Source organism: Sardina pilchardus, chromosome 17 (assembly GCF_963854185.1).
Source record: "Sardina pilchardus chromosome 17, fSarPil1.1, whole genome shotgun sequence".
NCBI lineage: Eukaryota > Metazoa > Chordata > Actinopteri > Clupeiformes > Clupeidae > Sardina > Sardina pilchardus.
This window is the reverse complement of record NC_085010.1, coordinates 19,036,221-19,052,887: the sequence shown is the minus strand read 5'-3', so window position 1 is coordinate 19,052,887 and position 16,667 is coordinate 19,036,221. Positions and strand designations below refer to the sequence as shown.

Here is a 16,667-nt window from a genome sequence, read left to right as displayed (position 1 = left end):
GTGTGCACAGTAAATACATCTACAAAGTGCCAGGGTAAATGCCTGGCACCCTGCTGTATGTTGTGGGAGGTCTGAGGTGTGTGTGTGTGTGTGTGTGTGAGTGTGTGTGTTTGTGCTGCGATGTTTGTGGAGGCAAACTTTTCACAGTGATGTGCTGTTAACTGTTGTGGAAAGAGTAGGCAGATAGGTTGTGGTTGGCGTGAAGACATACAGTGTGTGTGTGAGTCTCTGGCATGAGTATAAGGATGTATGTGTGTGTGTGTGTGTTTGTTTGGCATGAATATTAAGGGGTGTGTGTGTGTGTGTGGCATGAATATGTGGATGTGTGTGTGTGTCTGGCATGAGTTTGAGGATGTGTGTGTGTGTGTGTGTGTGTGTGTGTGTGTGTGTGTTTATTTGGCATGAGTAATGGTGTGTGTTTGTACGCACGTGTGTTGTTCGAGGTCGTCTGGGAGCCTGAGGTGAGCAGTTATGACTAGGTGATGGGCCAGCAATTGTAATGAGCTCCTGCAATGTTCTCCCTTCGCTTCAAACATCCCCTCGATCGCATGCCTTACACTTCACTTGTGAGCCACCATACCTGGCACGACGAAGCTATAAATTATAAAAGCACTGACAAAGCATCAATCAAGAGTTTTATAAGCTATAATCCACTTGTACGATATGTAACCATTAAACATATCTGTGTTTTACCGATGTAACGTCGTAACTTCAAGGCTGTTAAATGACCAGGAATTCTGTTGTTAAAATGATGAATGAATGAAAAGGTTTTTTCCCCATCAATGAATGAATGAGTTTGTTGCCCCACCTCTCTCTCATCTTTTTACTGGATTTTAAGCAGAGATTTGCTCTCAAGGAGTTTTTCCTGTTAAAAATGATTTCTTCCCTCGTTCCCATATGTTTGCTAGGGGGGGTGTCAGGCCTTTGGCTTTGTAAAGCATCTTGGGAAAATGTTAATAGCACTACACATGTAAAAATGTTTTTTTTTTTTTTTTTTTTTTTTTAATAGATCCATTATCCATAGGTTTGAATGTATTGTTCTGGCTCATCAGACATGGAGACTGATGATAACAGCAACATCATAATGGTTCTCATTGGCCACATGATGAAAGCGATGTGTGTGATGTTTTGGTTCTCATTGGCCGCATGATGAAAGCGATGTACATGTGTGTGATGTTTTGCCCTCAGCGGAGGCCCGGGTGCAGAGGGCCACGAGCGAGCGCAGGAGGGAGTACTACGAGGAGCAGAGGGACGAGCGCGAGAACTACGCAGAGGAGCAGCGCGATGGTGAGCTCTCTTCATTCCCCGTACCTCACTCTCTCTCTCACACACACACACACACACACACACACACACACGCACACACACACCATTAGAGCCAAATAAGGGTGTTAGTGTCACTGCCAAGAGCCTCCCTCCCTCCAACTAGCCCTCACTGTGATATTAGAAGCATGATCAGATAATGTGCACTGGCATGGGAAGTCCATTGATTTCACACTATAGAAGTCCATTGATTTCACACTATAAGTGGAGATGACAGGGGCCAGAGTCCATAAAGCAACTCTGGGTTAAGTGCTCACGGGCATGACTTTTTGGCTACTGCATACAAGCCAATCTCCTTAGCCAATACAATAAAAAAAAATAGATCTAAGTTATCAGAAGTGTATGAATAACTACACTGCAAAACATGCGTTGTACAGTAATTTACTGGCAATTTTGGTTGCCAGCAATACTGTAAATGCACAACATGGTGCTGTAATTCATTTTTACAATTTTACTGTAAAAAATACATGTTATTGTGATGGCCATGATACACTTCCACTACAGTATGTGACTTTACAACCACTTTACTTCAATGTGTGTCAGAGAAGTACATTTCACACCCTTGTCCCCACCTTGGTAAAGGCCTGTAACAGAGTCCATACTCGGGGTGGCGAACTAAAACCTTTCTTTTCTCCCTTAGAACAAAACGAGAGGACCTCGGAGACGTACGAGCAGTACCGCGAGTACAGTTACGATGGCATGTACCCACGATACCCGCACCACCGCCCTCCCCACTGAGCATGCTCAGTAACCAAGGAAACAGACAGGAGAGCCACAGCTGCTCAGAGGGCTCGGCCTTCTGTGAATGGCGGTCTTGATGTCACTCAACGATGTCTCTGAATGGATATTTACTAAGCTAATGATTTAAGGGGCAATTACTTTAAGAATGGGAGCACAGTTTTAAGCAAATGAAGTTGCTGCTTCATACCAAAGACAGCTCCCATCCATGTTTAAAGACATATCAAATTTGTTAAAATGTAATGGTTTAGTTTGTTTGTGTGATACGGTCTTACAATAACTTGTATTAATCATTTTAAAGTTAAAGTTTTATTTCCCGTTATAATATCTAATGTTACCTAAATCCTAATGAAACAGTATTAATATTGACCAGTAGTCACCCTGTGCATGGACTCCATACCAGATTCCGTATAGTGAAATATCTTCGCACTATTCTGATTACTGGTTAGGGATTTCACTGGTAAGATATTTGCTTAACTGTATTCTGTGTTTAGAAATAAAATGGTGCTATTATTAACAACTGGAATGAAACAAACCCCTATATTCATGTCTGGACAGAGAACTGGAAATACTCCAAGTTCTCTGTGTTTTTTTGTTTGTGTGTGCGTGTGAAAGAGAAAGAGATTAAGATTTGAAACGGCATCGGAATTAGATGATTTCTTCTGGAATATTCATCAGGGAAAGGCCCACTGCTCAAGAGCGAGCTGGGACTGAGATTCTATGGAATGCAGGACCTCTTAAAATTCCACGACTCAAAACCTGGACAGCTTGGAAAATCATCTGCGACTGTCAAGCAGACAGGCAGGCCGAGAATCGGAGCATTCCTCCATCCCCATCTGAACGCCGGATGTTATCCTTTATCCTATACCTTCAGATGGAGCACAAACCATCTGGCTGCAGTAGCTGCTACTGGTGGACACATGCACCTAATTGTAATGATGAATTTAGTATCTAGATAGGAGTGGTTTGTGAAATTGATATGGCACTCCATGGACACATGATTATGGTCTGCTATCAGATCCGTCTCAGCCTTAGTAGCCGTCAGTGTTGCTTTTGCCGTTGCCGACTGTTTTCAAGAAAATTGAGAAGGGAACATTCCAATGAGTTCCTTTTGCTGGTAGTTAAGAGCCATTCTGTGTTTCTGAATGTCCATGGTACTGAACACATACATATTTTCAGATGCGATGTAGGGCAACAGGCATTTGTTGATACATTTATGCTGTGACACTTCTGTATAAAAATAAACAAAAAAGTATTTTAAGACCAAAGCATCTTACAAAATAGTTTAATACCCTTCCAATCTCCCCATACAATGCGACACAAAGACAACATTAAAAGACAATAAAAGAGCTTTCTTTTCAAATAAAATAATAAAACTTTCAAATAATACAGGTACATCCACCATTCTTCCTCTAGTGACTATATTCCTCTCACAGTAGAGCACGGATGGGCATGGACTAGCATCACGGAGGTCAGACTGCCATGAGTGGGCATAGACTGACAGGACTGGCTTTGGGGACTGGCCGATTTTCATTGGTGAACACTGACTGGTTCAAAGGGAGATCAGCCTGACATACAAAGGCATCAACTAGCTTAATAAATGTCTGTGTAGCATAGGTTGGCATAGACTCGCACAGGGACGTCAGCCTGGCATAGATGGCCATAGACTGGCATCAAAGAGTGGTATAAAAGAAGGAATGGAGCATGGATGGCTTTGATTAGGCCAGACAGTCATAGGTGGGCACACACTGCTGCAGGGGAGATCAGCTTGGTGTAGGTGGGCCCAGGCTGGCCCCAGGAGGTTCAGACGTAGGTGGTGTAGGTGACCACGGGGGGGTCAGACTGCGGCAGGAATGCCCAGCTGCTGCCACCGTCGCCAAGCCAGCGGGTCAAGCTTGTTTTCATCGCAAACAAGACCTTAACCGACCTGCTGGTTGACGTCCAGAGTCCTGTGCAGTCACACCGCTCACTCCCGAGTCCCATTCAGGAGTCTTGGCGTGAGAAGAAGCCAACGCTGAGCCTGAGAGTCAACAGATTTTCCCCCTGCGGAGGGTGGAGACTCTGTGGGCAGAACACGACCGCTGCAGGTCTGTAAGCTACAGTGTTGTCATGTTGGCCAGAGAATGCAGTCTATTGCATAACGGTTCACATGTAAACATGTATGTATGTAAACATACATACATACATACATGTGGAGAGGTATTGACCACAACAGTTCCACAAGAAGAGTTGCAGAACCTGCCAAAAAAAAGTCAGATTCATGTTTTGGATCCTGTCAGTCATGTGTGGAGAGAATCCAACCACTGCACTTTCAGACGTGACATTCTTGACAGCCATTCGTCAAGTGGGCGACCGAATGTTGTATTTATATGTGGGAGGGTTTTGACCACCACAGATCCAGCATCCAGATTCATGGTTTGTCAATGTAGAAGTCCAGTCTTTGGCTGATTGTGGTTGCACCGGTGTGTGAGTGTGGGTTGGTCACTTGAGTCCCACAGGACAGACTAACGCTAGCCTTAATCGAACTGTGATCCTGACGACCCCTGGATGTGGCTCTTGCGTGGAAAGATGATTTGGCTACAACAGTGTGAGAACCCAGACTCCTGTTCTGGTGCTCGTACCTGTGTGTATTGGGAACCTTGCCACTACAGTTCACAAATCAGATTCATGTTGGCCTGGCCATGCCGTTTAGTGAATGAAAGACAGTTGTACCTGTGTGTGAACGGAATCTAGCAGTTCCACATTCATGTTATAGAGCTTATTGCTTTGCACCAAACAGAGCATCTTGCCATGATAGTTCATAAACCAGATTCACGTTGGCCAGTCCTGTACTCTGAATCTATGTGTGGACAGGATCTGTCCCCTATAGTTCCAGCTACCAAATTGATGTTTTGCAGGTTGTATCCGTGAATGGATCACGTCTGACCACTTTGGGACCAAAAGCCAGATTACTGTTGGTCAGGCCTGGAGTCTCACGGCCAACTGGCTGAAGCCTGTATCTGTCTGTGTGGACAATCTGGCCATCGCAGTACCAGGTGCCAGATTCATGTTTTGTAAGGCATATCTTTATGTGGACACAATCTCATAACTAGTTGCACAAGCGAGATTCCTGTTGGTCACCACACGAGCCTGTTGTGTGGCTGGGTGTGCTTATGTGTGAACATGGTGTTGGTCTCTACAGTTCCAGAGCCTTGACTCGTGTTGGTCAGCCTTGTAATCTGGCGGACACCTGTCCTGTTGGGTGGTGGTACCTATGTGTGGAGAGGGGGGGCACACGGGTCCTTATTTCATGCTGTTGAGGAACTTGGGCTGTTCGTCCCCGCGGGGCATGAGAAGTTCACCACCGATCTTCGGCCCCTTCTTCTCCTGCGGAACAGGAGAGACACAGAAAGCCGGGGTTAGGGGACGGAACACGTAACTTGGAAGACAGAATGAGAATACACAGCAGAGGAACGTCGGGACCGCAAGAGCAGAACAGAACAGAAAACAGAACAGGCTCTAAGAACAGGAAATGGGAACGTGGAATAGGAAAATGTCCAGAGAAAAAAAAAACTGCCAGCTGCCTCGCTGCCTTCGTTTGTCTAACGAGTGACTTTCCGTAGCAGGCATCAGCTTAAAAGCTATGATACCAGTAGCTTTGTCTCGGACGGATAGATAGCAGCACAGTTGACAACTGAGGTTGTCAAACCACTAAACCATTAGCAAACTGCTGTAAAGACACTTAGCCGTCAGCATAATTCAATAAAACATTGTAGCATCAATACAACAAAACAAATGTAGAAATGACTAACTACACACAGAAGAAACAAAAAACACAAGTCTCACCTTCAACATGCCGTCCCTTTCCCATTTAAACTGGCCACAGTTGCTAAAGAAGAAGAAACAAAGTCAAAAGCAGTTCTTTAGTTCTTTTTTTTAGCAGTCCTCAAATAGATACAGTAAGCCATGCCCCATTTCTGTCTGGTGGTAAAAGCTAGACCACCAATAATGGACGCCTTGGTTACAAACAAATTTGTCGATACACCACCCTCTTGATCATACCCTCACTAATTACACCCGATATCAAAATACACTGTATCTGCGTGTCAATGGCAAATCGCTATGAGGTCGCCTCCTTCCTCTCTCCTCCTCTTCCTCACCTGCAGGCCATGTTGGGTATCCGTGCCAGGCTGATCTTCCGCTGGCCACACGGGCACTTGAAGAAGCGCTTGTGGGCGTCGTGCCAATGGTAGTCATGGTTCTCCTGCACGCACCGGTCCGCAGGTTTGAAGTGTGTGTACTTGCACTGTTGGTGACACGCGCACACACAGACATACACGCTTAATTAGCTTATTTCCACAATTAAAAATAAATACAGGACAGGTTTTTAGCAGATGGAATAATTGGTCAAACCTGTTTCAAAATATCTCTCTCGTTCTTTCTCCTTTCCTTTTATTTGCTGTCTTACACACACACTCTCTCTCTCTCTCACACACTCTCTCTCATACACACTCTCTCTCATACACACTCTCTCTCACACACACACACACTCTCTCTCTCTCTCTCACACACACTCTCTCTCTCTCACACACACTCTCTCCCTCTCACACACTCTCTCTCTCAAACACACTCTCTCTCTCAAACACACTCTCTCTCTCAAACACACACACTCTCTCACACACTCTCCCACACACTCTCCCACACACTCTCCCACACACTCTCCCACACACTCTCCCACACACTCTCCCACACACTCTCCCACACACTCTCCCACACACTCTCCCACACAGAAGCATCCTTAGCCCTGCGGTCATATTTGCACACAGTGGGCTGATCAAAGGGGACCCTAAAGTGGCTGCAGCAGTAGCAGCAGTAGCAGCAGTGCTCGTGGAGCGCTACTGGATCCTCACTCAGGTTTCAGTCGCGCCCTGGGTCCTAATTCAACCCAGTTGGCTCTCATTTACAGACCCTCTCCAGGCCATGTCTGAGCACCGCTGATCCAGCAGTGGTGTTGGAGGAGTACTGGGCCTTTGTGGAGCACAGAGACACACTCCACTACTTCACACAAACTCCAGGTTAACTAGTGGTTTGTCTGATTAGAAAAGGACAAATCAAAAGGAAGCCGTGCCAGCACTCTGATGACACAGCTGCAGCCTGAGGGCTAAGTGGTGAAATAAGCAACCGTTTTGGTGACTATACGTGGCACTATGGCATCAAGTCTGTACATTTAAATAAGTAAGACAAAGCTCTAAATTCAAATTAACAAAAAAATAATGTCAGGGACAAAATAAGTTAGAGATTTGAAACTTTAAAACAACAACAACAACAATAAAGAAAAAACTGTTGGCTCACTGATAAAACAGGTCAGTGTTTGTAATGGTCAGTAACGGGTGAAGTAAAGCTCAGTGCGGTGACTCACGGATTTACAGGTGACCGCTCGGCACTTCTGCTCTCTGATGCTCCTCATCTTCTCCTCCATCTGCTCCTTCTGCACCAGCGGCTCAAAGTACTCCTGCATGACCTGCACCTCCATCTACGGCCCAGCAGCAGAGACAAGGGTCATTACACACACACACACACACACACACATAATATGCAAGGCATTTATTGAGGACAGCAGTCATACAGAGACACACACACACACAGACACAGACACAGACACAGACACAGACACAGACACAGACACAGACACAGACACAGACACAGACACAGACACAGACACGCGCAGTTATAATGCTACATGTGCTTAACTTCCATGTACTGAAAGACGATGTCATGCATCACATTTTCATCACATACATAAACACACACACACACACACACACACACACACCTCTCCCATCAGCCAGGAGAACTTGGACTTCGCGTTCAAGATCCGCTGGAACTCCTCTGATTGGACATACTCCAGCTGAGCCCGCCTCTTCTTCTGCGCTGGCTCCTCCTCCTCTCCTGCAGCTGAGTTTTCGCCTGTTCGGAGAGTAGCCGTCAATCAAAGGTATTGAGCCAACAGAAATTGCTGTGGCCCCTACCACCAGCCTATTTGAAAGACCATAATGTTCCCCATAATAGTACGATACCAATAACATTAACATACCGACAAGAGTACATCAACAACAGAGGAATGAGACCACAACACATTCCAATCCATAATAACGTTGTGGATCTGCTGCATTATGCAACTGCACCCAGCAAAAAGCCTCTTGGCTGCTGAGCGGTCACACCTACCCCCCTCCGGTGAGCTTCGGTTTTTCTCCACACGGGCGGCGATGTCACTGCTGCTGACTCGCTTGCGCTTCACAGCGTTGGGGTCGTCCTTGGTGATGGCCGCCCCTTTGGAGTGAAGCTTCCGAAGAGCTGCCATCTGAGCGCAGGGCAGAAATAAAGGACATTTTACAAAATGTTGCAAAACATTAAAAATGCTTTCAACATTTGAATATACTGAAATAGTTTTTGATTTTACAAGCACGAGGAGTGTTAGATGTGTTGGATATGTCAGATACAGACAGACTTTAGAGAATATGATTGCGCTAAAATATTGCTTATACTGAGACCGTTCCTGGGACTGTTTATTTCACTTGCGCGTGTCAACATGTCCCCGTCCCTGTTCTCTGTCACCGTTTTAGAAACCCAGAATGGACAACACACGTCTAGTCTATTCTTTCCTGTTGGTCTGTGAGGTTGATTACAGCCTTCTATTTTGGAATGACCAGTCATTTGCATTGAGAATTTAGCCGCGAGCACACTTTCAGTATGAATCAGATGTGATTATGGTTTCTCATGTTACCACATGGTGACCAGGAGGCGACAGACCACTGAGGGAGGAAAATGAAAAAGAGTATGAAGTGCTGAATATGGCATATCTGTGAGAGGATACAGAATATGGGGGGTGAAAAAGTGCCAGTCACATCATTGGCAAATACAAGCAGCACCATTTTCTTTAGCCTGACTAAAAGGCATAGTCCTTGATGGCGACAAAAAGGTTGTCGACATCTGAGATCAATGATGAAAAGTGAAATGGATTATAATCAAGGACTGTCCCTTTAAATGAAGCAGGGCTACTGGTGTCCCCATTCATTTACCTGGGTATTAATTGGATATTATATATACTATATGCCTAAATTATCTGCCTGTGGACTTAATCAAATTAGCTGTTAACTGGTGAGACTGACCCATTAGGACATACACTATGGGTGCTTCTCAACATGCCTCCTCGATCCTCAAGGGGCGTTCCCACTGATCTATAACTAACACTGGATAGACTATCCCATTGTTTTCGCCCCATCATTCTTCATGTAGATCAGTGAGGATCGAGGCCCGAGGAGTGAGGGAGGACGTATAGAGATTGAGAACGTAACGTAAAACGCAACGCATTTTGGGAATAGGTGGCCCAAAATTAAGTTGTTTTACTGACGTGCGGGAACAACGAAGTGCAGTTGTCGAAATGCCGTTTACCTGCTGTGTTATAAAATTCAATAGAGTAACATGAAGCTTATCTTTTATAGTTTTCCAGCATGGAAAAATAATAGTATACGTCATGTTTCAGAGGTGACAAAAAGGCGAGAATATGGCTTGGATAGCAGCACTAAGGAAGCGCGAGATTATGTTCTGTTTTTCACATTATTTTTTCACGCTTAGTTTTCATTATTATCATGCCAGATCATAGACCCAGAACACTAGTTTACATGGGCTGGCATCAGGCGAGCCAAACCTACCCATAATTCTTTGTGTTTTGATGACTTTGGTCACATGTCTTAGCGATCTCTATAAAAGCCCAAATGAGAGGCACCCAATGCTAACATGCCCACTGAACGTGAGAGGAACATGCTGTACCTTTCCAGCTGATAGGCTGCTAGAGGGAGGGGGCGGAGACAGCTCAAACAGGATGTCGTCCCCCTCACTGAGGCCCCTCCCCAGAGTGGGTGTGGTCGGGTCAGCGAGGCGGGGTGATGGCGGGGGGAGGGGTTTCTGTGACAGGACCCCCGTCCCATTGGACAGCGGTCGAGCAGGAGGTGTAGCCTTTCCACTACTCTGCAAAACCCTGATCCATGAAACAAAACAAACAAACAAACAAACAAACAAACAAACAACACATGATGTATTTAAATCCCATTTAAATATATCAACAAAAACTGCACAGAAAGTTTCCGGGCTGCAACTAATGAAGACAATAAGATAAAGCTAAGGTGCACACACACATACGGATTAGACTTTGTTTATCCATGCGTCATCACACACACAAACATACCAATACAGACTATAGAGTTCAAATATGAGCAGAATATAGGGTCTGGCCACCTTTGACACACATTCACACACCTCTGTTGGATCTCTTGCGCCCTCTTCTGTCGGTTGAGCATTCTCTCCTTATGCATAGCCTTCTGCTGCTTCAGGAGGTCCAATGCAGAGATAGACTGAACCGATGATGCTCCAGGAACTGAGACACACACACACACACAGACATCAGCCAATGTCTATAAATGTCCCCCCATGTAAACAGATACATTAGTTGCAATTGGATTAGCTGCACAATACAGTTAATGGGATACCTGCAGCCTTGACTTGGCCTAAGTGCCTCTTGATGTTGAGTGCCCCAGGTGTTGGCTGGGACAACAGGCCTTTAAAGTCATCTGAGCACCCAGACACCTCATCGGACTGAAGAGCTGATGAGGACAAGGGAAATGTTTATGTGGAAGAGGGCAGACTGTTCTCAACTGTTACAACCGTGTAGAAAAGAGCAAGTGAAAAAAGAAGAATAAAAACAGCTTTCAACAGCTTCTTAGAAATGTAATAATAAACTACCATGCCAATATATAGTTTAATATCAGAGTCAGAATTGAATTTACATTTGATTGTTTCACCATTGCAGGGCAAGTAACTTTGGCTGCAGGCCAGTTTTTGTCAGAGCCAATAGATGGCGGGCCAGGGGACAGGCTAATGTTTAAACACCGCTCCGGTGGATGACCTGTTAGGCAACACGCATCTACACGGAGGATGGATAAAAATAACGCACGAAAAACAAGGTGGCCTATCTGCTCCAGATAGAGGCGCGGAAGCACCACATGTGCTGGCAGAGGATCAGGCACCACAGGACATTCTGGTGTTCTTTCTCATCACTGTCTAAGCACCCACGGTCTGATTGGTGAACAGGCTATTTGTTGATCGATATTGTAAAATAAAAATGAGGCCCACCTGTTGGCGACCCATGCACTAGTCTAGTGCATTGCACCGTCATTCTTAACAGATTGAACAGCTGCTTGATTAACTAAGCATGTCTGACATAAGCTAACCGAAACCCAGTAAACACTCAAATCACATATCAGTGTACACACACACACACACACACACACACACACACACACACACTTACCTAATCTTGGTCCTCGGAGTACAATGTTGTTCAGTGTGGACTGGGTAGGCTTCTTCGGCTGTGGGCCATTACTGAAAACAACAACAACACAAACACACACACCCCTTTAAGATGTTTCCAGCAAGGAGTTTGCTCATATACACGAAGCTGATGTGATATCATGCACTACTTATGCTTGTTGCCTATGGGGACTATAATCTGGTGCTGCGTGATATCACTGCATCCATGGTATGTTTGCAACTTTCCTTGATTATTACGCAAGATGAGAGCGTAGTTCCATGTCAAATCAGCCTAGAAAATCTTAGAAAATAGTTTGAACTCTCTAGTTTTGCGTTTTAATGTGAATTATGGAATTCCACCAATATTTGAAAACTATGACGTAGAAGCACATATACTCTTCCCGTTTCCTTCTGTGATTCATTATTCTCCTGTCATGTGACCTAACACACAGGACCCTTTCCCAGAAGAAAACACTGAAAAATCAGCTTGACACAACCAACATGAATGATGAATTACAAGCTTTGATAACAACAGCTGCAAGCAAAGACCGCAAGGTGCAGTTACATTCTACAATGGTACAGCTTCCTAAATACGCACGAGGCAAACTATTTTCTGACTAATGCAAAACGGTCATGTGATATGAGTTTAGCGAGTGTGTACGGACACAGACCATTTCAGATATGCGCTCTATATGGACGAAGATCGTTATAGTTTTAGACTGAAAACTGAGTAATGTGATGCGTATCTTTAGATTGTCGTTAGAGAAGGTTGGTGTGTGTGGAGACTCACGCGTTGGGTGCACAAGCCAATGAGGACATGCCGGCGTAGTGGAAGTCGCTCTGGCAGAGCTTCTCCCTCAGACTGCCCTTCCCCCTGCCACGGCCCTTAGGCGTGGTGCCCGTGAAACTGGACTGAAGCTCCGCCCTCTTGGAGCTCAACTTCTTGTATTGGGCTTGGACGTGGTACTGGCAATACTGACACTTGTACTACAGAAACAAAAGGGAAAGCACAAACACACACACCTTTAAATATCAGTCAGACAACATTCCACTTTCCCAGCTAATTGATCTCATTACAAACTATAGTTAATTAGCACAAGACAAGCCTTCTATGATGTACGTGCATCAATGTATACATTTTATATACACATATCAAACGCCTGGCTTGCTGCAACCCAATATTAAAAATGCAGTAGTGTAACATACCATGTTGACGAGCTGCGTGCATGGGTCTCCGTTCTTCTTCATGGCCTTGCAAGTGCCAAAGTCCAGGGCCTCCCCCAGTATAAGGACCTTCTGAGGGTGGTCTATAGTCAGAGTCACCTGGGTACAAAAAGAGCAGTACAGATGTCAAAGAGGGGGAATTCTTTAACAAATACATCAGCCAACAGCCAAACACATCCCTTCAATATGTGTAAACATCCAGAGCCTAGGTTGGGTGCGCGCGCAATGTTGAGCTGTCAAGGTATGTAGTCATTGTCACCCAAGGACCGCGAACCGTATCTTAATAAATTAGTATTAGCTAATGGAGATTGTTTGCCTGATCCTGAGCTGAACAGAGTGGGTAGACAACGTCAGCAAGTGGCCAGAGAGTCATTTGCACAACATATACGTGTTTTTATCTGCAAAATTATAGTGAGGCAATATGGTAGGTTGATGGGAATCAATTCTAGTTATTAGCACCTCTCAAAGGAGCTATGGCCACACACAGACACATAGACACACAGACACACAGACACACAGACACACAGACACACAGACACACAGACACACAGACACACACACCTCGTTAGAGTTGGAGCCCTCTTTGTTCTTCAATTGGTTTGGGTTTAGGATGCCAATGACCGTGCCAGTGTCAGTCTTCCAAAGTTCTGTGTGCACATTCCCAAACAGGAAGAAAGATATATAGACTTCCAGGTTTTGGAGGTCATTCAGCTTCCAGATGCTGAACGTCTTGCCCTGATTTTAAGCAAATGAGAAGAGAGTTTAAAACGGTTTGAAAAGAAATGTTTTGTTTTTGCAAAATTCGTTGGGGGCCGCTGTGTGTGTGACTATTTTGCCACCACAGACATGTGAAAATAAACCAAAATGCCTTCATTTTACACCGAGATGTTTAGAGATGCCTTACAATCAATTCAAGCAGATGTTAAGTCAGTAATTCCGCACCAGTTCTGAGTTTACTCACATTGTTCTTGCTCTGTGGCGTCATCTTGTTCACCAGCACTGCAAATGTCACCCAGTCGCTATCCTCCAGATTGTCGCGGGCAATCTTATCGGGCAACTGAGAGAGCTGGATCAACTTGCGGCCCGACATTTTGTGCTCAATGTCTATGGAAGAGATACGAGGTTTCCTGTAGGGAGAGAATGACAATGATGGCACCCCAGTTTGCTAGTCAGAGAGCCAGAGTTTGCCGAGTTTAGAGCAGTGGTTCTCAATCTGGGCGTGGCGAGATCATATATGAGGGAATTCAATGTATGTATTTTTTTTTTGTAATTCTACATTAACCATCACTTTTCTTCTGTTTGGTTTCATTTCCATTACCATAGCTAACACAACCTGCATAGTTGTTCACACAAAAAAAACAGCAAAGTAACAAACAAACGTCTAAATAAGACTAATATCATAAACTGTCATGAATCATTTTTTGCAGCAAAAAGCTCAACAGCCCAATTATTGCATTTTGAGGACGGCAGAATATCTTCCATCACTTTACCAAAGCCCTTGAGGCTTATGAGCACCCAGCAAAAGCCAATTTCAGAAGAAACATTATGTCTCCCGAAAACATTTTTGACAAGCAGACCCCTACCGTATTCTGAGGCCTGAGAACTTCTCCACGGGAACATCTTGAGTCGTCGAGGTGGGTCGGGGTGTTCCCTGACGTGCTGGTGGCTTGGTGCTTCCTGAAGGAGGCGGCGACTTGAGTGTGCTATTGACCTTGCTCAGGCTTCCTATTGCTTGGGAAAAGCTGCCAATCCCACTAGTGCCTGGTGGGCTTTGAATTTGTGAAGAGCCTCCTGTGAAATGATCAAGGACAAATGAATATGTGATCGCTTGAATCCAACTTTCATGAAACACTGCACAGACCACATCTTGTGCAGGCTGCAAGTACGCCCATTTAATAAAACGATCCAATCCAACATATACTCCGGCATTCCAAAATATTTCCTCTCTCTAACAACACTGTTCAATCAGACAGATAAGAGAGTGCCCAGAATAGTCAGTGCTAGAAAAATACACCAATGATTCAGTAAAGGAAAAAAAGCAGCATGCAGCAACCAAAACACATGACAAGAGACTTTCCTACCCACTAACACCAAACCGGGTTTATTCCTACGCTCTTTCACCAGCTCCTAAGCATTGCCTGCATGCCGGCTACAGCTTCCTACATAGCTGTACATAATATGCATGCATATGCTTTGACTGGAGCGTTTTGACTGATGCGGATAGTCATGTGATGGAAGTATTCCGAGTGTGTATGGACCGTTTCATAAATGGAACTGTGTGGATGACGCAAGAGCCTACCTGCTTTAGGCTGGTGTGCAGCCCTGGGCTTTTTGGTTGATGCAGCGGCGGTGGGTGGAGATGCCTTGGCTGCAGGGAGAGGTGGAGAAGACTTAGCTACAGCAGCAGTTGGAGACAGTTTGGTTGCAGCAGTAGTTGGAGACAGTTTGGCTGCAGCTGCAGTAGGAGATGGCTTAGTCGCAGCGGTAGTAGGAGATGGCTTAGTCGCAGGAGTAGTTGGAGATGGCTTAATTGCAGCAGTAGTGTGAGGTGTTTTGGTGGCCTTCGGGGCTGGGCAAGATGTAACAGCAGTCCTGTTTGTGGGTGTAGAGGTGGAGGCTCCCTTTGGTTTGGGAGTGGAGGCGCTGGAGGTGTTCTTGGGTTTGGGCGGAGGGCTTTTGATGCCGCTGCCGCTGGCACCACCCTGAGAGGCCTGGAGCTGCTCCTGCAGCGCCTGCATCTTCTCCTGCATGCGTCGCAACTCGGCTGCATTCATCAAAGGCAGAAGGTTACACACACACACACACACATTGCCAGAGGGACAAAAGTCAACTCTCTCTTGTCGTACGTACTCCATCTGGAGACTTGCACTGAAATGCTGGCACATTTAATGAATTGAAGAGTCACATAATCCAACATTTTTGTGGGAGGGACCCTTTATGTTCACATTTTAGTGCACTACTGCGATGTGATTTGCTTTTAACGTTAGATTTTAGGAAGTATTGTAGACTGCAGGATCAATCTAGCCAAGAGGCATTGATATGGTATGCAGTTTTAATGTATACGCAGACAATGTAAAAATATGGTGCATTTCACAAGTCTGTGAGTAATTGTGAAACATGCATTGTATTTCCCAGAGGATGGCTATGGAGAGATGCCAGAACACTGACATGGCACACAACTTAATGTAATGGAAAAAAAAAAAAAAGACAATTTCACAAAACCCACCTTCCAAATCTTCCTTGGATCTATTGTGTGACTCTTCTTCTTCCTCTGGTTCTTCAGCCTCCTCAACTTTTTCCTCCTCTGGCTCCACATAGCCCTCGCCCTCATCGTCATTTTCATTGTCAAACAGGTCGTCAAAGTTGTCTTCACCCCCGCCCGATGTTGCCTGCTCTTCCGGACTCTCATCGAACATAGAAAGCAAAAGGTCCAGGTTGTCGTCGTCTAGACAACAAGGATTCACAGCAAAATCGAAACTTTTTTTAAATACATGTAGCTAAATTATTAAATTGTTTGGTCATCAAACGGATTTGGGCAAACACCAGAATGAAAAAGTTAACGTTACTTTACAAATACTTACCAGCCATTTCGGTTTCTGAAGATTGTTTGAGCTGCACTCGAATCGAGGCTATTTAATTTGTCGACGGATCTTCGTCCAAGTGATCAGATTTGTCGATCGTTAATTCTTTCGTGCAAGAGATAACAAATAACTGACCACAGGACATGCAACGTCTGCGGAGTGAATCTCGTATTCTCGCCTTCTTGCTATCTATAACTAGCTAACATGGTAAACCATTCGTACATGAAAACATTACTGACCGATACTAAATCTTTCAAAATCTTTGAAAGATTGTCAGACCCTCAAATTGTGACTTGCTGAGCCATGGATTAGGCTACATTACATTCATTGCAGAAAGTGGCGCCAGAAATGTTAAAAGGATAAACGTCATCATAGTTAATTTAAATATAGGTACCCTTTTATAAATCCGTAGAGAAAATAATATTTTGTTTCCCAGTGTGAATAGATTGAGCGTAC

At 44.8% G+C, this 16,667-nt stretch overlaps 2 protein-coding genes across 2 annotated transcripts in view; one reads left to right on the top strand and one right to left on the bottom strand.

Annotated features, from left to right (window-relative positions):
* The window catches only part of ucmaa (upper zone of growth plate and cartilage matrix associated a), a 5,515-nt gene extending 2,934 nt beyond the window's left edge, over window positions 1-2,581 (top strand). The window contains exons 4-5 of the mRNA XM_062518310.1: window positions 1,189-1,287; window positions 1,964-2,581. Coding sequence (XP_062374294.1) covers window positions 1,189-1,287; window positions 1,964-2,061 — 197 coding nt within the window. The 3' untranslated portion in view covers window positions 2,062-2,581. The remainder of the gene's footprint in view (window positions 1-1,188; window positions 1,288-1,963) is intronic.
* A 749-nt stretch (window positions 2,582-3,330) lies between these two features.
* mcm10 (minichromosome maintenance 10 replication initiation factor) lies at window positions 3,331-16,481 on the bottom strand. Its single transcript, XM_062518647.1, has 18 exons — window positions 16,212-16,481; window positions 15,857-16,075; window positions 14,930-15,394; window positions 14,214-14,421; window positions 13,592-13,757; window positions 13,192-13,365; window positions 12,613-12,729; window positions 12,197-12,393; window positions 11,408-11,478; window positions 10,587-10,700; window positions 10,357-10,474; window positions 9,871-10,078; window positions 8,266-8,401; window positions 7,874-8,007; window positions 7,460-7,573; window positions 6,201-6,346; window positions 5,887-5,929; window positions 3,331-5,427 (listed from the first exon to the last, which is right to left on the bottom strand). The coding sequence occupies exons 1-18, from the start codon at window positions 16,216-16,218 to the stop codon at window positions 5,344-5,346; spliced, it is 2,721 nt and encodes a 906-aa protein (XP_062374631.1). The 5' UTR covers window positions 16,219-16,481; the 3' UTR covers window positions 3,331-5,343.
* Window positions 16,482-16,667: the final 186 nt, after the last annotated feature.